Source organism: Helianthus annuus, chromosome 13 (genome assembly GCF_002127325.2).
Source record: "Helianthus annuus cultivar XRQ/B chromosome 13, HanXRQr2.0-SUNRISE, whole genome shotgun sequence".
Lineage (NCBI taxonomy): Eukaryota > Viridiplantae > Streptophyta > Magnoliopsida > Asterales > Asteraceae > Helianthus > Helianthus annuus.
Window position 1 is genome coordinate 96346437 of NC_035445.2, and position 24288 is coordinate 96370724.

Below are 24288 nucleotides of genomic sequence, written 5' to 3' on the forward strand. Positions count from 1 at the left end.
AATATTCTTTCTAATCGTCTAAAAAAGGTGTTGGAGGTGGTTATTTCGGAGTCTCAATCGGCTTTTCTTAAAGGGAAATTCATATTAGACGGGTCGTTGATGGTGAATGAGATAATTACTTGGATTAAGAAAAATAAAAAAGCAAGCATTCATCCTCAATTTTGATTTCGAGAAAGCTTGTGACAATGTCAATTGGAATTTTGTGATAATGAGGTTCCCTTCGTTATGGTGCTCTTGGATAAAAGGGGTGCAATCTTTAGAAAGATCCTCAGTTTTAGTGAATGGTGCTCCAACCTTTGAGTTCTAATACATCAAAGTTATGAGACAAGGTGACCCTTTATCCTTTATTATTTCTTATCTTTTAGAAGCTTTGTCTTATATGTTTGAGAAAGCTAGTGAAGCGGGAGTGGTTTAAGGCATTCAAACTCCAAACCACGGTCCAAAGATTTCTCATCTTTTGTATACAGATGATGGTATCATTCTTGGGGATTGGTCAACTCCAAATATTGTTAATGTGGTGTGGATTCTTCGGGTTTTTTCACATGTGTTCGGGGCTGAAAAATAACCTATCCAAGTCTAATATTTATGGTATTGTAGTTGAGTTAGTGGAACTAAAAGATAAAGCTAGGGTGGTCGGGTGCAAGGCCGATAGTCTCCCGTTCAAGTATCTTGGATTGATGGTGAGGGCTAACATGAACCGAAGTAACAACTGGAAGCCGATATATAATATTTTTGAACTTAGGGCTTCTTTATGGAAAGCTAATCTTATTTCCATAGGTGGGAATATCACTTTGATTAAGTCTGTGTTAGAGAGCCTTCCAAACTATTACTTTTCGCTATACAAGGTGTCGGCAAAGATGATTAAAGATTTAGAGTCTCTTATGAGAAGGTTCCTATGGGGAGGCTCGGGGGAATCTAGGAAGATGCATTGGGTCGCCTGGGATTGGGTCTCTATTCCGAACGAAGATGGGGGGCTTGGGTTGAGTAAATTGAAGCATTCAACACCGCATTAATTACAAAACGGGGATGACGATTCAGAACGGAAACGAATCAATTATGGAAAAAAGTAGTTGAAGCGCTTAACACTAGTAAAGGTATTTGGGATTTTATTCCGGCGAAAAAAAGTCTAAATGGGTTTTAGAAGAATATAGTTAAAACGTTTGCAAGAACAACTATTGATGAACCCTGTTAAGAAGATCTTTCAAAGGCATTATAGGAAATGGAAAACAAATTTCTTTTTGGTTGGATCCATGGCTTTTAAATGAACCATTAAAAGACATTTATCCTGTTATCCTCAAATTGGAAGCTAGTAAAAAGTGCTCAGTGGAGAGGAGAATTTACAGCAACACAAATGGTGCTTGTTTTATGTCTTGGAATTGGAATAAAGGTCCTGAAAATTTCTTGGAAATATTCGAACTCAAGTGGCTTGCAAGAGATTTGGATGCAATTTCATTAAGTAATTGAAATGATAAATGGACCTGGATCATAGAGACGTTGACGGATTATTCGGTGGGGTGGTAAGGGGGCTTCTAAATAAAGGAATAGATCACAACAGCAATTACATGATGAGTTGGTGCAAGTTGATTCATTAAAGTGCAATGTGTTCATGTGGAGGGCCAAGATTGGGAAAATTCCAACACACGTGGCTCTTAGAAATCAGAACATCAATATTGATAATGCCACGTGTCCTTTTTACAAGACGGGGGACGAGATGACTGATCACATTTTTGCTTTATGTATCGTAGCTTCGATTGTTTGGCAGCACGTCTCCGCGTGGTGTAAGGTGGCTTCGATTATCTCTTTTTCTATCAGAGATATATTGGAGCTCCATAATAATGTTGGGTTGAATGGGTTGGCAAAGGAGTTTTTTCATAGTATTGTGATGATACAATGTTGGAGTATTTGGCATGCAAGGAACAGAATCAAGTTTTCTAACAACCGAGCCCGAGTGGAAGAGATGATAGGTGAAATTAAATCGATTGGTTTCCTTTGGATTATGAGTAAATTTAAAGCTAGGTCTGTGTCTTGGACCAAATGATGTAACTTTGTAATTATGTAGTGTATTGTTGTAACAACCCGAGTCTTCTGGTTAATAAAATCCAAATTGTCCCGAATAAACCCGTAATCAAAACCCCAAGTGCGCAAAAAACTTAGCGGTTAAGAAAACTTACGATCAGTGAACCAACCCGCACAAAAGTACCCTTATTAGACTCACAATTAAAAACCGAACCATTTACGATCAAGGCCCGAGCATACGCGATAAGAACCGGCATGAAAATCGAGAAAAACGCGTGATTGGGCAAAAAAGGCGGCCGACCGAAGGGTGTCCAACCTACCTAGGATACATGGCAGACCTATGACGGGCCGACCGCCCAAGCGACAGGCGGAAGACACCATGTCTCCTCCCGCGACACGCATGAGGGGTAAGCCTGGGCTATATAAAGGCCGGTCTGGGACTTGATCATTCGCACCTGTTCGATCGATTTCTCTGAACAAACGCTCCCCCGTTCTGCTGTTTCAATTCTCGAACCCCTAAACCTCGAAACTCTGCTCTTTACAAAGTGTACTAAACCCTGATCACTGAAATGATACCCTGTGCGATCGATCTGAAACCAATCAATGGATGCCAAAGTGCTGCCTGAATAAGGCTATACTTTGTTAACTATGTTGTGGTTTTGATCTCGTGATGGTCGTTAAAGTTTGATTCGGTTTTTACACTTATGCAAATTATACTCTATTAAATTTGATAGAAGGCTTAGAACCAGGACTATAGGCTTACAAGAAGCTTAATTATCTGATGGCTCAAGAACTACTAGCTAGCAAGGTGAGTTCCTCTTAACCGTTTCTAAAGCAGGATGTGTTGTTCTATCCGATTGGTAATAACTATGGAATCGACTATCTATAGCATCTATGATATTTGGCAATGATTGATAGGATGATTGAGGCTGATTGTATGTATCTGATTTAGCCAGTAGAGTTTGTATACATAGCCTGGTTATGTGAACATATTGTACTTACTCTGTTCTTATCTGCTTGCCATGATTATATTTGACTGATGTTATAGTTGATAAATGCATGTTTTGAATAAAATATTTATGTTCATGAACTCACCAGTTTATAGTTTATACTGAGTCCCAAATATTTTTTGGGCACACATGCTAGGTGCCATGTGATTGCAGGAATTGCAGACATTGAAACTAGCATATGAAGAGATAGAGGTCTAGAGGGTTGCTGAAGATTTAGATCGCTAGTATAGTTAAACTAATATAATATTATTGTGTAATATAAGAGATGCATAATACACTTTAATGTTTAAATAAAATTTGAAAATTTCATTGTGAATGCTCTGATTACTATGTGTTCTGTACATCCTACGCATAACACTCCCCAGAGCCTATCCTGGGATGCGGGTGTTACAAGTTGGTATCAGAGCTGTAGTTTAAGTGAACCAGGTACGAGGATAGTATCTAGACTTAAACTAGGAGAAATGGTTTAAAGAAAAGCTTTGAGATAAGTGATTTGCCGGCATAGGTTTAGGGTAATAGGTGTTAGTATCATATGGGGGAAATGACAAGAACATTGCAAGTACGATAGACAAGTAGTAACACCTGGCCACTGTTGTTTCTTGTTTATCTGTACTATTTTTTCAGGATCATAATCCATCATCTGAATACTAATTCCTTGTTCCCTTATATAGGCTTTAACTATGGCAAGTGGAGGAAATACTCAGGGCAGGGGTCGTGTAGACCGCGTAGACAAACTAGGTCACCTGTTAACAACGATCATGATACTAGACCCGAGGCACAACAGTTTACTGGACCACAATTTCAACCAGTTGTGGTTGGCATCATTAGAGATGTTTTGCCTGCAATTATAGCTGAAGTTATAAACACCACTAGAGGTCATGCAAACAACAACAATGATGGCGACGGACAGAACTGGCTTCTTAATAACATTAATGGAAACAAAAAAAAATCGTCATAGAAATTGAACCCAAGGAGGTATGTTCCTACAAAGTCTTCAAGGGATGTGATCCCCTAATATTTGACGGTAAAAAGGACGCCATGGACACTTTTCGGTGGATCCATGAGATGGAAGCTATTATTAACATCAGTTGATGCACGCCCACGCAAGCAGTCATGTATGCCACTCACTCATTCTGGTTTGAGGCATTATTCTGGTGGTATAATGTCAAACAAGCCAAAGGACCTGGAGTTACTTCTGCTTTAACCTGGAACGAATTAAAGGAGCATATTATGGAGAAATTTTGTCATAAAATTGAAAAAGACAAAATCGAAAGAGAATTTATACAACTACAAGCTGGGACAATGACGCATCGTCAGTACACAACTAAATTTTATGAAATGGCTAGGTTACTTCCTGAGCATGTAAAACCTGAAGCCAAGCGTGTAAAAAGGTATGTGCAAGGGTTACCTCCTCGTATTCGAGAATTGGTTCGAATTTCTGCCCCAAAGACATACGAATCGGCAATTGCGTTAAGTGCAATTGCATACGAAGAAGATGGCAAGATAACGAGTGACAATAAAATGAAATGAAATAAGGAAGGAAATCAGTCGATACAGAGAGAGAGAGAAAAAGTTTTCAAGGAATAGAGTAAACTTTGTCGATGGGCAAGGTAAATATGTTAAGAATGACACAGGGAGAAGGTCCTAGGAATCGAAATGTTTAAAATGTCTGCATGAGAATCATGCATGGAAAAACTGTTGAAAGAATAGATGCTTCAACTGTTGGAAGTATGGACATCTACAAAGTGACTGCAGGAACTGTGAGTGCATATGTATATCGCTTCCGTCAATCATGTATTGTAGCTGAACAGATGATACAAGACAAGGTTTCAAAGTAAAGTGTAATGTTCATGTGTAAAGATTTGATCCGCACGGATCAACTAAGGAGGAACCAAGTCAAGCTGACAACTATGTGAAACTCAATGACTGTGTCTTTAACTGGATTCTCTGTTGGCCTGTCTGCGGTTATAGGTATTTCATATATATTTCCCATTAAGTTTATACAGAACTGATCAACAGTGATCACTTTTTCCTTTTCTAATGAGGTATATTACATTATCTTCTTATCTCTATTAAGGTCGAAATCGCCTTTTACTTCTGCCGTATAACTAATTGGAAAGGATCACCTAAATCCATAGATTATAAATGATTGAATAAATATGACAATCTTAAAGATACGGGATGAGAATGGTATTACCACCCAAATGCGACAATGTTAGTGATTGCTGAAAGGTTAACAAGTGTAGTGTACGTCCCACTCCTTGATCAAGAATGTTTTCTTACTATCACCTTCTCTCTAAGCCCGTTAGAGATAATTATTACAAAGTCTCAATAAGATATATAGTGATCACCTTTTCCCTCTCTAATGAGTTGTATTATTACACTATCTTCTTATCTCTATTAAGGTCGAAATCGCCCTTTTCTTTTGCCATATATTGGAAAGGATCACTGTGACAACCCGGATAATTAGGGTTAGCATTGCTGGAAATCCCACAACTTTTAGTGTGTGTCTCTATGTTTATCTGCTTATGATTACGTGTATTTAACTGATTAACTATGCATGAAATCGTAAACATGTTTGTGTGTCATACAACTGATTTAGAGAACCAACTCTTAGCACGTAAATGAGTCTAATTGGATCACATTTAGGCATGGGCTTAGTAAAACCCAAATGGGATTGACATGGGCCATACGGTGGAATATGTAGGTTTGGGCCACTTAGAAATTATGGTGGAATATGTAGGTTTGGGCCACTTAGAAATTATATCACATATCATACTATTTACATTTAGTTCCGTGGCTCGTAACCCTTCTCACCCGAACGCTTACTGGGCCGACACACCGGGCCTCGTGCCACCCATTGACTACCCGGCCCAGTAAAGGTTCGTAATCCGATAGCATGATGTGGCCTATTGACTGAATTACTGAAGTGTTTTAACAACCCATGTGAATGGGCCTAAGCCCACTTCGGGTAGCTTATGACTGCCCCAAAAATCTATATACGTATTACATGAATATTTATCTTAAAACTCAAACAAAAAGAATTTAACCCCACCCTCCTTCCTGTTGTGCGACATTTCAATTGGTTGGGCTTGAGCCCTCTTCGGCTATTAAGTAACAGCCCAAACCCTCACATATTATATGCTACGTAATGTGTTATTAGATGAGATTTAAGGCACAAACCAAAACAAACCCCTACTTCTCTCTCTCTCAAGATCACGCACAGCAAAAGAAACCCCACATCTCTTTGGGTCGACGACAGACGATACCCCCCCCCCTTCGAGTTAGCAGCCTCTTTCCGGATCAAAACGCGTGGTTAGTGATTTGCGTTTGTGCCAAACCTTTACTCGCTAGCTTTGTTAATACATAATCGTATTTGTGTGTTGGATTAATCGTAGGAATTATGTGTGATCTTGTTCGTATGTGTGCTTAATTTACAAAGAGAGTGTACGTGAAGTGTTATATATATGTAGTAAATAGGCTCGGGTGTGGCGTACGTTATCGGTTGAATTGTATCTTGATTAGGGTTGCATGTATATTAGATTCGGATAGTGAGAATATGATATGCATCTATGTATTAGTTGTAATTGTTACCAGCTTGTTATGATAATCAGTTGGGGAATTAATTGCATGTATGTTGTTTTTAGATGTTACCAGTTAGGAATACATGTTAATTAATGAAATCATGTGATAATGTACGTATGAGGTATCAACCTGATTGGATCATGGGCTTGTAGGGTCATATGGATTCATGATATGGAAATTACTCTTGGCAAAAACTTATACTCAGATTATTGAAGTAATGAATGTGATCGACTAAATAGAAATATGGGGTACTGATATATAGAAATCATAGGAAGGGTTATGAAAACTTATGAAAACTATTGTCATGATTGGGTTGATAAGCGGGTATTGATTATTAATGATAGTGGAGGATTGTGTGATTTTAAGAAAACATTTATGAATATGGAAAACCTCCTGTGTAACTCATGTGTCATGAGCTGAAAATGGATAAGTCTTGGGCTGCCTTCGGAAGCAGCGGGCTAACCATTAGGCCACGCTACCTGGGCTTGGGTTGGGTAAAGCAACTGGCCACACACACGTATTAAATTATTTACATTGGGCCGATACATAGAATGCACATCAGAAGGGTTGGTTATGTGTTCATGAAATGTGTTGATTAATTGTGTATTACTGGTTTGTACGATGCACACTTTCGGATATTAGCGGATTAACTGTTGAGTGTTTTGTTCATATGAATCAATGTGACGGATTGGCTTATGAGCTAAGTCTATGCAAGAGACTATTTGATTGACTGTTATGGCTTGAACTTTACGTGTGTGCTACATGTACGGTAGTTGTGTGTTACGTGGATAAGGAATGCGAGAGTTAATTGTATATGAGATATGCAATCTATGTGTACATTAAAACTGATCGTTACCGATAACCATGTTAGGACGCATTCGATCAACTGGTAATTAAGTAGACAATCTTACCGAGCAAATCAAAGGTGAGTTCACTGCACTTTTCTAAGCATGCGTCCCGGTGGTTTGGGACATCTGGTAAACTTTTCTGAAGGGAATACTGGGTAAACTGTTAATTTGGGATGTTGGTTATTGAACACAGTATAAATCATGTAAGACCCCGTACATCTACCGTGTTGCTGAAGAAGCAACGAGGTATTTAGTTGATAGCGCTACTTAGGTTTGGCAACCTCACCCCGTACCTGGGAGGACGGGTGTTGAACTAATGACCTAGTCATGACCAATGCTTTGATAGGAGCATTGGAGAAAGGGCAAAATAATCAGAAGCCGTCTTGTATTGGGGTATTATCAACATTGTTATCAACATTACTTTCGGAACTAAATTCAATGGATTAACTAAACACTTGGTAACCAACGTTTTTGTAAAACTATGAACTCACCAGCGTTGTCTGATACACTTGTTGCATGCTCGCAGGTCGTTAGGTATCTTGGATTTGGGGAACTTGCTGTCTGGAGTAGCTGGAGTGGTCATGGGTCGACAGGAAGGATTTATGTGACTGATTTCTTGATACTATACTTTGGTTTTGAAACAGTTTAACTTCGTTTACTATTTGCTTCCGCTGAACTTATTGATTTTCGTTTAAACTTGTTGAAGATGTTTTTATTAATAATGGGGATTTTATTTATAACTTGTATTGGTTCAATGTAATTGGTGGCTCGTTATTGGTATGTCACACGCCTAACAGGGACACTCCCTATGTGGTAATTTGGGGGTGTGACAATCACCTAAATACAAGATTATAAATGATTGAATAAATGATAGGTTGAATGTTTGTTCTTGCTATTCTCTTCTCTTGTATAATCACTCTTGAATGTAAGAATGTAATATAAGAATGTATTCTTTATTGAGTAAATTACAAGTTTTGTCCTTTACGTTTACACCAAATTGCAGGCGTTGTCCTTTAGCGCAAAAGTTAACGAGTTTTGTCCTTAATGTTTCAAAATCCTGCACGTTATGTCCTTTGGCCCAAACTCAGTCAGATTTTTTGGTTAAATATGGTCATGTGCCTTGCACATGAGGGTATTCTTGTCATTCCACCTTCTCAGAGGCTATTTTGTAAAGAATTATTATTCAAGGGCTATTTGTACAAAACTAAAAAAATACTCTTTAATTTATAAACTCTTTCTATCTCTCTCTTTTATATCTTTCTCTATAATCTGAACCCACCACCCCACAACCTTCACCGCCACCACCCACCTCAGCCTTTACCGCCTCCACCCCCACCTACCGACCACCACCAAATTAAATGTTGATTTTCTTATGAACAGCCCTCTAACAAGAATCCGTTCAATAGAATTCAAAATCCAGCTTCTAACGAATCACCAATCATCAACACAACTAACAAGAACCTATGGCCAAAATCTCAAACCAAATCAGTCACTTTCAAACAAAAACCCTAGAAACAAAACAAGATCAATTCAGATCAAACCCAACAAAGTAACTACAAAACTCACCAGAGCAACAACAGAAACGAGTGAGAATGTGGCGTAAAATTATTAAAGGAACCTAAACCAAATAAACTGATACTTACCACTTGTAGAAATTGGGTTACATCTTCCTCATGTGTCTGTTCAAAACCTTTGCACGGTGTAAGATATCTGTAATAACAAATTAAAAAGACCAATAAGTACAAACAATTGGGGACCATCGTACATCTGATTGTAGTGAAGACCTGGTTTTCTAAATCTCGTAAAACAATGAACGAATGAATGAGAATCTCACCCACAAATGCGATCTCTTCAATCGTTATCCGAAATCTTGGTCCTGGCATAACCAAATATATGAACATCATGTGACTTCATAAACCCCTAACGATATAGATGAAACAGTGCAGGGAAAGTCTTCTTCTTCGCAAGATCACCGAAAGCCCCAAGAACAATAATCGAAAGCCATTCGGTTTCCGGCACAAACTCACTCACTGTCTCATTCTTGATCGGAGCTCTTTGTTCAGCAACCACCCTTTCACCTTCACCTCCACCCACCACCCAACGCCACTGCAACCAAATCACTCACCGCCGCCGCACTAATCCACCACCACATCCACCCCTTCACCTTCACCCACCACTAGCGTCGTCGAAACCAAATCACTTGCCGCCACCACACCTAACCCACACCACAACCACCCCCTCACTTTCACCCACCGTCGCCCTTGATCCACCACCATAACCACCCTTCACTGTTGTCGTTCGTTCAGATTCTGTTAGAGAGAAGAGAGAGAGAGATGTTCAGTTTAGAGAGAGAGATTATATGTCTTTTATTTTTCAGTTTATTTCAAACTAGTCCCTAAAAATAAGTTGTTTTACACTATAGTCTCTAAAGAGATGAAATGATAATGATGCCCTCATGCGCAAGGCACATGACCAGATTTAACCAAAAAATCTAACTAGCTTTGGCTTAAAAGACATAACGTGCAAGATTTTGGAACATTAAGTACAAAACTTGTCAACTTTTGCGCTAAAGGACATAACTTGTAATTTACTCTTCTTTATTTTAGGTTGTTAAGAGGTAAGCCATGTAACCAATCGGGTAGTGATCCATTGGCAAAAGCAAAACCTTTAAATACTTAAGTTTAGGAGGGTGAAGTCATGAGTTCAAGTCCTATAGATGAAGGATTAAAAGAAAAAAAAAAGTGGTTTGATTCCTTTTTTAAGTTTGATGGGCACTTCCCCTATTTGTCCAAACTCCATTTCTTCGACTAATATTTTAGTTTTATAAAGATTCCTTCCACATTTTAAACTCAATCGTACAAGAGTTTGGTTTTAAAAAATATTAGTTGTTTATTAAAAGTTGAGTAAATTTTCGTTATAAAATTATTCATGTGTCATCATTTGTTGTTGTAGTAGTGAACTTGTGTGGTTGATTATATTAAACTCAATTAATTTGTACGGTGGTTCTACTTGTGCAGCTTTTGTGCAAAGCTAAAGCAAATTTGAGGCAAAACTACTACGATCCATGCATGGTTGATGGACTCATTAACCACATGGCTTTTGTCCATTTTTATAATGTTATATTTTAATAGCTTTCGTTTTTATTCAAATGCAAAGAGCAAAACACAATATTCTATAATTATCACCTTTAGGTGGTGTTTAAGCAATATGATATATTTTTTATCATTATCAAAATAGGCACATAGTTATTAGTTCTTGCATGCACTAGCAATTAATCTCCCATTTTTCAATTATGTAGATTATATGTCAACTAAGTTAATTATGTTAGCATGTTCAGAAGTTGCCTTTTTCTCCATCTTTCTGTCAAATCAAAGGTGCACTCCCCCTTAATCATACCTCCCCCTTAGTTCAGTCATGGATCCAGCTTCATAGTGAAGTGTCCTAGAGTTGTAAAGGATTTAAGGAAAATTTGAACATAAGCATCATTATCATAGAAAATAGTGTATCCTAAACATCAATTGGTCTTATATAAAAGCATATGAATAGTTTAACACATATGGAAATTAAAAACTCTTAAATGAGGGATGACTACTTATCTTTTTAGTGATGTGGTGAACTTATCTTCAGGAAGAATTACTAAAAAACATGTAAATATACAATATAACTTTCTAGTTAATAGATATAGATAAGATATGATGTAGGGGTACAAATTCATTATCAAATAAATATGTACCTTAGAATGATGCTGTTTTTGCCGACAAGTACGGCGTATAAGTTTATATAAAACCTAAGACAAAGCATTTGCCGACATTTGAATCATAATTTGTCCTACTCATTGCTACAATTAGCCAATTAGGAGTTTTCTGATGGGAGGTATACTTTTTTTGAACGGCAAGGGAAGATGTGTCAACCATTGTGATATCGAGTGCTATGATCAAGGTTGACTACTTGACCGCCGCTAGCCCCTTGGCTCTCCCAGATGTGCGGAAACCCGACCTTCACCCGCCCGAAGGCACAACAATGGAATAATCGGTAAAACCTTGCCTCTCATCCAAGATGAACCGACGTCGCCCGTATTCGCCCTTCACCTGGATGCTGCAGAAATAGAAATAATGAGGAGAGTGAAACTCGAACCTAGGTCATAAAAAACACCAATTTTTTCCTCAACCACTCCACCACTACCTCATTGGCAGATGAAAGGTATATGGTGGGAGTATTTCATTTCCCAAGTCTTAAGAAACCTAGGAATCATTTCAAAGATAAAAACATTATCTTTTGAAAAAACTTGAAATGAAAAAACTTCAAAATTTTACAACAACAATAACAACCATCATCATCATCATACTTAGTAAATCTTATCAATAGCAAAGCTAAGGTAGCGTCTGAGGAGGTTAAGATGTAGACATCTTTACCTCTACCCCATATGAATAGAGGGGTTGTTTCCAGTGAGACCAACCATGCCTAGTAAATCTCACAAATAGCAAATCTAATGATAAGGTTTACGGGATTGTGAGATGTAGACAAACTGTACCTCTATCCATGAGGATAGAAAGACTGCTTTCAGAAAGACCTCCAGCTTTATAACAACCAACACTTAAAAGTAATAGAAAGCTACCCAACAAAAGAAGTGGTAAAAGCATAAAAATAATAAAACGAAGGCAGGTATAACATCATAAAAAAGGCATATTCATGTACGCCCCCTACGACCACGACACTTGACCACATAAATGATGTCATTTTTATGACGGGTATGACTATGGATAACAGAGTTCTAGAGATACAGCTTCTTGTCATCATGGTATAAGGAAACGGTGTCACGGTAAAATAAAATATTAATTTGATACGTTATATGTATATCACATTTCAAGTGAGGAAAAATATTTCGGTGATGATACATATCTATATGACCTTAATTATGAGAAGAAAAACAAACTTGTTTATCAGTTGCTACATTTTAAATTGTGAGAAAGATGAAGTTTCGGGTATATAATCTTGTAAGATTTATGTCAAAGAAAATGAAACATCTTTTGTATAGTTGGTACATCGATTATATGAATTGCCGACCCTCTGAAGGTGGGCGGGGAGTGAAGATTGGTAACCAGAAACTCAAGCAAAAACATAGAAAGTTTAGATCATAAAGTCGATCAAGGATTTCATTAAATCGAAAACCATGTCTTATACAACCCACATGCTCGGGTATACATATGATTACAAGACTTGGGAAAAAAGAAAACTAATTAGGTCATAATTACAATTCCTAAAATAACTAGGTTTATAATTCCCTAATTTGTATAAAAAAAACCAAGCCTTAAGAAATTGGCCCAATCATGTGCTCGATTAAGGCCTGCCGCCCCACCCATGTGCTCGAGCGGGTCGACACAGAAGAGATTACGGACCAACATTCACCCCTCTAATCTCGGTTCTGGGCTTCAAATCTCGAACACCCAGCAATGCTTGCATTTCTCCAAACTTTATTCTTGGTAAAGCTTTAGTCAACAGGTCAGCTCTCTATTCATCACCTGCTATGTGTTCCACACTAACTTCACCTTTCTTGATACATTCCCGAATGAAATGATACCTAGTATTTATGTGCTTGCTTCGTCCGTGAAATACAGGATTTTTCATAAGAGCAATAGCCGATCTATTATCAACATGTAGAACCACTGATTCATTTGGCCACCCGGTGACTTCACTAAATAGACCTCGCAGCCATAATGCTTGGCATGCGGCGGCAGTAGCGGCCATGAAAGCGGCCTCACACGAAGACAAGGCCACAGTAGCCTGTTTTTGTGTGCACCATGTTACTGGTGCATCACGGAAGTAAAACACATGCCTAGTGGTACTTTCCCCATCATCTTTATCAACTCCATGGCTACTATCACAATAATCATAAAGGTGGCGGCTTCCACCCCTCGAGTATTTCAAACCAAAAGAAGTTGTTCCCTTTATGTACCGTAATATATGCTTCAAAGCATGCGTGTGAGATTCTCTTGGATTCTGCATGTAACGACTTAAAAGTCCAATAGAGAAACTTAAATCGGGTCTTGTATGAAGCAACTACCTTAAACTCCCAATGAGACTTCGGTACGTGGTAGGTTCAGCAGGTTTTCCAAACTCGTCCTTAGAAAGTTTCATGCCTGGTTCAAGTGGGCATTTTGTTGGATTACAATCTTGTAAACTTGCTTCTTGCAAAATTTTCCGTGCATAACTTTCTTGCTTGATCTCGATCCCTGTTTCGGTTTGTGAAACTTCAATGCCAAGATAGAAAGATAAAAGATCCAAATTGCTCATCTCAAAATTCTTCTCCATTTATATTTTGAACTTAGCAATTTCTTCAAGACTTGAACCTGTTACAATCAGATCATCCACATACACACCAATAATTAGTATATCATTCAAAATATACTTTCTGTACACAACAGTCTCGTGTTGGCATCTCGAAAAACCAAGTCCTTTTAGCACAGTATCAAGCTTGTGATTCCAAGCTTGTGGTGCTTGTTTTAACCCATAGAGGGCCTTTATCAACCGGTAGACTTTTAACTCACTACCTTTTCTAACGAAACCTTTGGGTTGAGTAACATACACGATCTCATCTAACTCCCCATGTAAGAAGGCGGATTTCACATCAAGATGGTGAACCTCCCACCCCTCTCGGGCGGCTAAGGCAAGTAACAAGCGTATAGTTTCAATTCGGGCCACCGGAGCAAAAACTTCATTGTAATCAACACCAAGTTTTTGCACATATCCTTTGGCAACCAGCCGGGCCTTGTTCTTCACAACCTTGCCCGTTGCATCTTTCTTGACTTTGTAAACCCACTTAAGGCCAATGGGTTTCTGATCTTTTGGTAAGTCGACTAACTTCCAAGTATTATTTTTTTTCAATGGATGTGATTTCAGCTTCCATTGCTTCGACCCATTCTTTCGTGTCAGCGGCTTCATCATAACATGATGGTTCATCATCTTGTGCCAACAATAATTCATGATCTACATCATTCCCATTTACCCCATATTGGACCCCACCATCCAAAACAAAATCATCGAATTTTTTTGGAATATTAGAGACTCGATTTGATCGTCTCAAAGTAATAGGAGGTGGATTATCTTCCTAAAAATTACCCAGAACTTCCGTGGTACCAACTGAAACGGGTTCGCCTGATTGCGGGTTGCTCTGAGCCACAAACCTGTGTATCGAACAACCGGAAGAGGCTGGTCCTGCCCCTGCAGCAGCAGTCGGGGACTAAGATAACAAAGTGGGGTTGTTTTGTCGGTCACTCGATGGAGCTATTTGTTCGGTTGGCTCACCTGGGTTTTGCGGATCACCCGAAACCTCTACTGGATCATCAAGATTAACAATAAATTGCTCCAAAAATTGTTCCAGACATGTCTCGCCTTTCCTAGTACTTCCCCATTTCCATCCTTGCTTTTCACTAAACTCCATGTTTCTACTCACTTGAACTCGGTCCATAATTGGGTTATACATACGGTAACTGATGTTTGTAAAATGCAACATATAAATTACATCAAATGAGGCATAAAACTAACCCTTTTTTAGTATAAATGTTGGAAAAAGTGTGTTTTTGTCTTCCTTTTGTATTTTCAGGACCAAATGAGCTTAAATGAACAAAAGGAACAAATATGCAGCAAAAACTAACATAAATACAAAGAAAAGGAATAAACGTGGCATGCCCGACCCCTCGACAGCATCTTCCCAAGCAAAAACAAGAAACAGAGGGCTGACCACGGCCCCGTGCCGGACACGGGGGCGTGGCCAGGTGTCTGCAGAAAATGACAAAGTTGTAGAAGCTTCTATTCCCAGCACGGGGGCATGCCCAGCTCAGCACGGGGCGTGGTCAACGCTAAGATTCGCAGAATCTTGCAAATCTTGATAGTACAGACACGCTTCTACACACGGGGCTGTGCCCAGCGAACACGGGGGCATGTGGAGCCTAATGCAGACAATTGTAATTAATGAACAAATAGAAAGATGATGGCCATGGGGCCGTGTCCGGGCTTCTGTTCAGGCTATAAATAGGGGTGCTTGGCTCACTTCAAAGGCATCCCTTGGCAACCACCTATCTCCCACTTCACCACCACTCCACCACCACTACAACACCCACATCCACCACCATCATCCATCATCCACCTTAGAGTGTGTGTACTTGTCACACCCTAATATTTCCACGTATTACCGGTGGGCCCGGTGGGGAGTATCGTGACGTAGTTGATATCATCATAGTAAAACAACACACATTATAAATGCACAGCGGAAGCAAAAGATAGATTTATTTCAACTGAAATTGTAATATTAAGTATCACAAAATAGTTGAAACAGATCCACAGGCAGATCAAATAAAAAGGAAATTGTTCAACAGACTTTAAAGGCATCTAAAGCTTGCGAGACTTGAGTAATGATGCCTGGAGTAGCCAGCCTATTTCGTCTAGTACCTGCACTTAGTCTTTTTGGAAAATACGTCAGTTTACACTGGTAAATACAACTTAACTGACTCATTTTGAAAAGAGTTTGAAAATTAATTTGAATGCACTTAGGCAAAAATATCTTTTATAACTTGGGACAATTATTTAAAAATAATCTTGTATACAGTTTTACTTATTTGTCGTCCATCAGGGCCGGTTTGTAGGGCCGGTCTAGATTAACTGATACGCCACAGGTATAATACCCACAAGGTTGATTCCTTTAAGTGGACTACCAGTTTTTACATATGCAACTGTCAGGTGTACGCCTACACCCCGTGCTTAGGTCGTGGCCATTTCTTTGAATGATGCCAAGGATATCCGGGACATGGTCATTTAACCCCCAAAGGCCATACACCAAATAATACATATTAAACGGGTCATGTAAATACATTAATCACAATCCGATTTAAATGACTACACACCCGACCAAGCGGTACTTTTATAGTACCGTATCCCAAGCCCGTATAGGGAAAATAAGTTAAGAGTATTTACCTGAGCAAAGTATAAATCAAATACAGCAAGTGCACGTAGCTTTTACTGGGCTCCTAATCTGGAATGAAGGCTTTTAATAACCTATTAGAATCCTAACGGGTCTTCAATTAAGCTTAGACTTAGACCGATTAGTTTTCAAAAGGAAGATACGGTTCAAACGCATGATAAAGCGAAGACCGGTTTGGAATGTGGTTTTGACCCGACAAGCTTGTATGCTTGTTTAATATGGGTAACTTAAACACATTCTGGATTTTGAGACAAAAACGATATGGTTTGACCCGTTTCGGCTAATATATGCAAACTAGTTACAATGTCGATCCGAACGCGAAAATTGCGTAACGAGTAACCAAAAGAGTCATATACAAGTTTCCTAAGTTAATATGCCTTAAATATGCTGTGACATCAGTAAGATATCTTCTATTATGCCCAAAACGGATTTAAACCCAAACTATGCCCCGTAGGGGCATTTTGGTCATTTTAAAGGTTATAAAAAAGTTTAAATATTAAACTGAGTTACATGTCTGATATAATCAGTAAAAATGCTTAATTTAATAGGTTATAACAGTAGGGTATTACCTATATGTGAAATTTATCATTTATCAGTAAACTATGCACCGTAGGGGCATTTTGGTAATTTCACATAGGCTTAAAAGGTCGAAACTGGAAACCTGAGTTTAAAACTTTTGCTTACTGTTAAAATATAAAATTTGACTAAAAATATCAGTAGGCATCAACCCTTATATGTTTAAAATAGTTTTAATACATACTATGCGTTAAAAAAAACGCTTAAAAAGGCGATTTTGGGCTAATTCCGGGTCTTATATAAAAATCTGATATTTTTATTGTTCTAGTAGGCTTAAAATATTCTATTTATCGTATTGGATCAGTAGAAAAAGGTTTGGGGTCAAAAGGATTTGTAAAACTCATTTTATGGCCCAAAAGGGCAAAACCGGCAATTACCGAATCAAGCTTAGAACTCTAAGTTATGCTTAGCCTAAAAATAAATAAAAATCTCCAAAAATCCCAAAATATTATTTTATATCAGCAGGTAAAAAGTTTGATATCAAAAATTGGGTTTAGAGAGGCTATATGCTAATTATGCCGTTTAATTCATAAAAAGCTTTTTATTTACGCTAATGAGCATAACTCCTAATCTAGACCTCAAACTGATGTCAAATTTTAAGGAAAAGTTTATAAATCAGTAATGAAGGTTTCTGCTCTTTTACTTTTCCAAAAATCATGTTTTGTGGTGAAAAGGGCATAATAGTCAACATTTAAGCAATTAACGGAAACATGCAAATGATTTAGATAACTAATGAACCAAGTTGTATAATCTCAGAGGGTTATACTTATAGGTAACTTGGTCCTAGTAAATCTCTAAGGCATTTCTAAACTATGCTCAAACGGGTCAAAACTGAAAGTCAAAGCTGAAGTCAAAGCATGCGACTTTCGGTCCCAAACCGAGCCTAAACTGAAAATTCGAGTTGAACATATTTAGACATGTTCCTACATTAATTACCAAGTTATATTAATGACAAATCAGGTTTCATAGCTTCTACATTGCTAATTATGCATTAATTTGAAAATAAGCTTCCTATTGACTTTTTATAATCAAGTTTGACCTGACAATTGACCTAGTTAGAATGGAAATCAGAGGGTGCCCTTTTAAGGGTTTATTGCCCACATAATTACCAACTCAAAGGTACTTTCAATTTGCAATTTGACTAGACAAATTAAGATTAATGGCGAAGTCAAATCTTAATTACGACGGTTTGACTTTTTGGTTTAAAAGCTAATTAAAAGAACTAAACAAGGATTAGAACTCTTACTTAAGGTCCTTGCTATCTTTTCTACACTTCTTAATCTTCTCCCAAGTCAGCAACCTCCAGAAATGAGTGCTTAAATTGTTGCAAGTGAATGAGCACTTGAACAAATGAACTCATGGCCCTTATATAGGTTTCTTAGAGCTCCAAGATCATTCCAACAAAGCCTATGGATGTTTCCTGATCATCCCAAGTGTCCCTAGGCCCTTATAAACCATCAAACAAGCCCATAGAATCAAAAACAAGGCTTCTAAGTCGGTTAAACTTGCTGGAACAGGCACCTGTCCAAGGAATCTGCATCTGGGCACTTTAGGCGGGCTGCGTAAGATCCCATAGAGGGTTTACGCAGGCCGTGTGAGGGTGGTTCTCCGGTCAGCAAGTTTCAAATATTGCATTTTAGGTCCCTGGTCCTTCCAAACTTGATTTTAACTTGTTTTCTTGCACTTTTAACCCCCAAACTTGACTTTTAAGAACCCCAAGTCATAAAACAACTTTGTTAAGTCCCCGGTTATTCATACGATCACCGAAAAGTCTTAAATTTTAACGTTGACGCTTTTAACCCCTCGTATACGAATTTTATCATAACTTTCTCATACGATAATGAAACTTTGTGAAATTTTTATCACACATTCTCGTGAGTATAATTAATCATTACAAAGCTTCGGGTTCGCTAAAAGGTCACTCAGAGGTATACTTTAAACATGTTGACACATTTAACCCCTGTAGTTTGTAATTCCTCACTTTCTTTCACAATTAGCTTTGTATGATCCATGATTTATTCGTTTAAGGGTATAAACATCATGTATGGTTATTGAAAGATATATTTATCCATTGTTGACACTTTGAATCCTTTTACACATGTAGATTCCTTGTTTGTCAACTTTAGTCCCTCTAAAGTAATCTTTTAAACGTTTAAAGCTTATGACACGTGTCGATACATTATTGGACATGAATTTTCGAGGTGTTATAGTAGTAGTCTCGGGATCCAAGATTGATCGTAAGAGTTGTCAATCAAAGGCCATGTTTGGCTAAGTCTCTTACATCACTTGGTGAAGACAAGCATTTAATGTAATACTTTTGATTTTTAATCTTTTCGCACTTTTTATTTGGTTTTGTATTAATGACTTTAATAACTAGTTTCTTATGTTGAAGGTGAAACTTCTTTATCATTTGTCCGTGGTGTCTTGGCATTACTTTACTGTCTATATAAAGTAAAAGATTTTCACCATTCATATCTCTACGGTCTATATAGAGATATGTTGGCTACCTGGTTGGGGGTTAAGGGAATGGTTTAGTAAGGTTCTTGCCTTGTTCAGTGTATAGATCCTGCAAGGAACTGGATCAAGGTTACTAGGACCTCCTTCAATACCCACTGGTATTGGATGGCGGGGGTGCGAATGGCTTGATCCCCTCATATGTAAACTACTATTAATACATTAAACCGGCTATTTAGGATTGTATTCCTGCTGACTCAAACCACTTAGCCGATGGTAACGTCACCTTCAAAAGAGGGGCCTACCACTTTACGCATTAATAACTTAATTAATTATCTTTCAATATTCCGATCCTTTGGGATTGTATCCTTGTTGTCTCAAACCACTGGATTGAGGGTAACGTCACCTTCAAAAGAGAGGCCTACTACTATAACTAAGATAATCTCTTAAAAAGTGCAAAAGTGTGGAAATCGTCAAAGGTTACATTAAAGGTGAGTTGGATCCAAGTGATTCATCTTGTCTATCTGTTTTTCTTTTATTTTTATTTTTCAGCTTTTTTAGTTTTTATTTTCTTGTTTAAAACCTTTTCTAAAAAATTTGATTTGATTAGACGTTGAGGATAAACCGGTACTAAAAGCTCTTGTGTCCTTGGACGACCTCGGTATCTTACCAACGCTATACTACGCTCACGATGGGTGCACTTGCCCATGTGTGTGTTTAGTGTTAGTAGAATATCGTGTTTTATAAATTTAAAACTTGACTAACGTGTTAAAAAGGGCTTAAAATATCAATAAAAACATATCACACCCAACACACAACAGTAACCTTTAAACCCGGGCTCGCTACCAAGATAGACCATTGGTGAGCTACGATCATCAAGATTTCTAAGTGATGTTGTTGATGGCGAAGTTGGGTACCCTATACACCCGAAAATACGAAGATGTTCCAAATTCGGTTTTTCTCCTTTAAGTGCTTCATAAGGAGTCTTGTCGGTTAATGCTTTTTGGGAACCCGATTGAGAATGTATACAGCGTGCCTTGCTGCTTCACCCCATAATTTTCGTGGGACATTTGTTTCTCTAAGCATGCTTCTAACGGTACTAATAATAGTCCGATTATGCCGCTCCACTACACCATTATGTTGAGGTGTATAAGGAGCGGAATAATGTCTTGTAACTCCTTCTTGATCACAAAACTTTGAGAAATCATCAAAAATAAACTCTCCCCCACGATCAGTTCACAACACCCCTATTTTATACACAGTATCTATTTCAAGTAGCCTTTTAAACTTTTTAAACTTCTCGAAAGCTTTGTCTTTTTTTAAGTAAAAATGCCCACATGAAACGTAAGAAATCATCTATGAGTAGAAAAATGTATTTCTTGCCTGATGGTGTGCTTGGTGAAATAGGACCACACAAGTCACCATGTACCATCTTCAGTGGTCTTGTAGCTCGATAACTTGCTTTTGCGGGAAATGGCTTTCTCGTTTGCTTTCCTACTAAACGTGCATCACAAACATTAGGTTTAACATTAATGATTGGAACACCATGTACCATATTCTTGGCTGTGAGACGTCTCATTGCATCAAAATTAAGATGACCTAAACGTGCATGCCATAACCATGTGGGATCGTCAATTTTAGAAAATAGGCACATCAGAGTTTCAATTGTCAACTTGATCTTGTACATCCTGTTTTTGGATCTGAGTACACGCATTAGTACCCTTCTTGTCTTATCAAGAACGACCAAGAAATCATCCTCCATGACGACTTTGCATCCCATCTCTGTTGCTTATCCCAAGCTTAATATATTGCTCGTTAAGCTTGGGATGTAATACACGTTTGAAATAAGACCCCTTTTCCATCTTTAAAATTAACCACAATAGAACCTTTTCCCTTTATATCAACATGTGATCCATCTCCAAAGCGGACTCGACTGACAATCTTCTCATCCAATGTAGAAAAATACGAATTTACCCCGCTCATATGGTTACTAGCACCGTTGTCAAGGTACCAGATTCCATCTTCCTTAGTATTTGATTCGTATTTCTTTGGATGCACATTATCTTCATTCAAGAATACATGTTCTATCTTCATGAGAATTTCAGGATCATTCTCAGTGGCTTCAGCATAATTGACCTCGTTTCTTTTCCCTTGGCGTTCAGGACAACTTGAAGGGTAATGCCCGAATTTTTCACAATGGAAGCATTGAACTCGTGACTTGTCCTTTTTGTTTCCTCCCTTCTCAGTTTCGTGATTCTAATCACCAGGTTTTCTTCGGTGCTGTTGTAACACCTCGTAAAAATCACGTCCAATGATGTATTGACACGTGTAATAAACCCAAATAAAGTCAAACAGTGAATTTAAGGGACTAATTTTTCGAAAAATCGAAAACTTTAATTGTGAAAGGACTAGAAGTGTTAGCATATCTAAAATAAGTTTCTAAATAACCTCTCACGATGATTATGTTCACAAATGAGCCACTTGTCAATCGAGTATAGTTGTTTGTGTAATAAATTGAAAGTTTGCGCAATAAAGGGTTAAAAGCGTCAACATGTTAATTCTTACCTCTGAGTGACCTTTTAGCAAACCGGGAGCTTCATGAGATTTGATTAGACTCTCGGGAATGCCAAATAATGGCCAGCTAAGGTTTTTATGCCTATAAGTAAAGTTACGCGCAACTTTGCAACGTTAGAGGGACTAAAAGTGTCAATATGTTTAATTATACCTCTGAATGACCTTTTAGCGAACCCAAAGCATCGTGATGTTTAATACTACTTTCAAGAATGCCTAATATGGATTAGATGAGGCTTCAATGCTATTAAATGATGAGATGCGCAAGTTTGCGCAATAGAGGGACCTAAAGCGTCAACTTTTGAATCTACGCCTTTCGGTGGCCATTTAAGTGAACGGGAGCGTAGTAATATTTAAACGTATGCTTGGGAATGCCTATTATGGGCCATGGAAGGCTTGGATGTCATTAAACGACATTCCACGCTACTTTACGCAATTAAGGGACCAATTGCGTCAAACTGCAAAAATATGTCGATTCGTATAGAATCGAACCTTCCGGAATATGAACATAAGTTAAACATACCTCATTTATCCTTTATATAGCTTAGATATAGGCTTAGAGGTGTTTGGTGCGCAAAAATAAACTTTTATGTCATGCAGGGACTAAAAGTGTCAAAAAGTGCACAAGTTTGCACTTTTGCGCATATCTCGCATTCTGAATATCCCCGGACACCCAAAAATTTATGTAAGCACAAAAATAATTTATTTTAGTGTGTGGCATGATAAAATTCCATTCGTCGGGTAATTTGGACCGTTTTTAGCGTCCGTCCGTGTTTCGTCGTATATAGCCAAACAACGGGACCGTACGACCAAACGAACCGACATCCAGCATATTTTTTAGCATGTTTCATGTTCCCTATGCTTAGGCATCATTGTAGAGCCTTAAAATGGTTTAACGGGCCTTAGATATGTTGGAAATGGCATTTGGAAGTGCAGGGGCCAAAACTGTCAACAATTGAAAGCTGTGCTGATCAGGTCTAGTCCTTACGGACCGTATGGTTGGACCCTTACGGTCCGTAAGCCATGCCCAGTTCCAGAAAATACAGAAACCAGCTGTTGTTTTGCTCTTTGTCTCTCACAATTGATTCTATGGGCTTGTTGATGGTATTGGACACTTGTTGGGGCACTTGGCATGATCTTGAAAGCCCCCTAAACACTTGTTGATCATCCATACACCCACGTAACACTATATATAGAGGTGGCTTTTTGCTCAAAAACTTGCTCATTCAATTCCCTTCTTGCTCTCTTCTCAATTCTTGGGGATCCTGATTATTAAGGAACCTCTCTTGAGTTCTTTTCAGTCCATTTGACCTATGTAAGTGTCCTTTCGTGACTTGTTGGTTTTAATTAGCGTTTATAGCCGAAAATTCAAGCATTTGCGATAAAAGCTTTAACTTTTAAACGGTTGAGCTATGGTTCGCAACGAACATGGCTACGTGACCGTAATTAGGTAGGTGTTAAACCCTCAGAAGGGCACCTCCTAATTACCACGTTTACTTAGTTTAATTGTTAGGTCAAATTAAAGTCAAACGGGTTAGTTTTAAATAAAATACATAACTATTAATATAAAAGACATAAAATCAGTTTTGTCACTTTAATAACTTGGTAAATATTAGTTGAACATGCCTAAGCATGATTCAACCCGGCAATTCTAAGTATAGGCTCGGTTCGGAACCGAAAGTCGCAAAAGTTGACTTTTTCTTTGACTTTCAGTTTTGACCCGATTTAGATTAATTTAGATATGCCTTAGGATTCCATTAGGACCGTATTATAAGTTAGTATAACCCTCCAAAGTTATACAACTTGGTTCCATAGAAATCCTAGTTCATGCATGTTTCCGTTAAATGCCTAAATGTTGACCGTTATGCCTTTTGACCCTAAAATGAGAAAGTTGAAAATGTGAGAGAACAATAATCTTTATTGCTAACTTATAAACTTGTCCCTAAAATTTGAGATCGGTTTGAGGTCTAGAATAGGAGTTATGCTCATTAGCGTAATTAGAAAGTTTTTATGAATTAAATGGCGTAATTAGCATATTGCCTATCTAAACCCAATTTTTAATATCAAACTTTTTCCCCACTGATATAACATATTATTTTGGGATTTTTGGAAATTTTTAATTATTTTTAGGCTGAGCATAACTTAGAGTTCTAAGCTTGATTCGGTAATTGCCGGTTTTGCCCTTTGGCTTATAAATTGAGTTTTACAAAACATTTTGACCCCAAACCTTTTTCTACTGGTCTAATATGATAAA

General features: G+C 38.0%; 2 protein-coding genes across 2 annotated transcripts; both read left to right on the plus strand.

The window, feature by feature from the left end:
• Positions 1-470: 470 nt before the first annotated feature.
• LOC110901359 lies at positions 471-1013 on the plus strand. The gene has a single exon (XM_022148190.1). The coding sequence runs from the start codon at positions 471-473 to the stop codon at positions 1011-1013; it is 543 nt and encodes a 180-aa protein (XP_022003882.1).
• Positions 1014-4139: 3126 nt separating this feature from the next.
• On the plus strand, positions 4140-4556 carry LOC110901358. The gene has a single exon (XM_022148189.1). The coding sequence runs from the start codon at positions 4140-4142 to the stop codon at positions 4554-4556; it is 417 nt and encodes a 138-aa protein (XP_022003881.1).
• The last annotated feature ends 19732 nt before the right edge of the window (positions 4557-24288 follow it).

Coding starts and splice junctions, on each gene's coding strand:
- LOC110901359 (XM_022148190.1), top strand. CDS start 471: ATGGTATCATTCTTGGGGATTGGTCAACTCCAAATATTGTTAATGTGG.
- LOC110901358 (XM_022148189.1), top strand. CDS start 4,140: ATGTATGCCACTCACTCATTCTGGTTTGAGGCATTATTCTGGTGGTAT.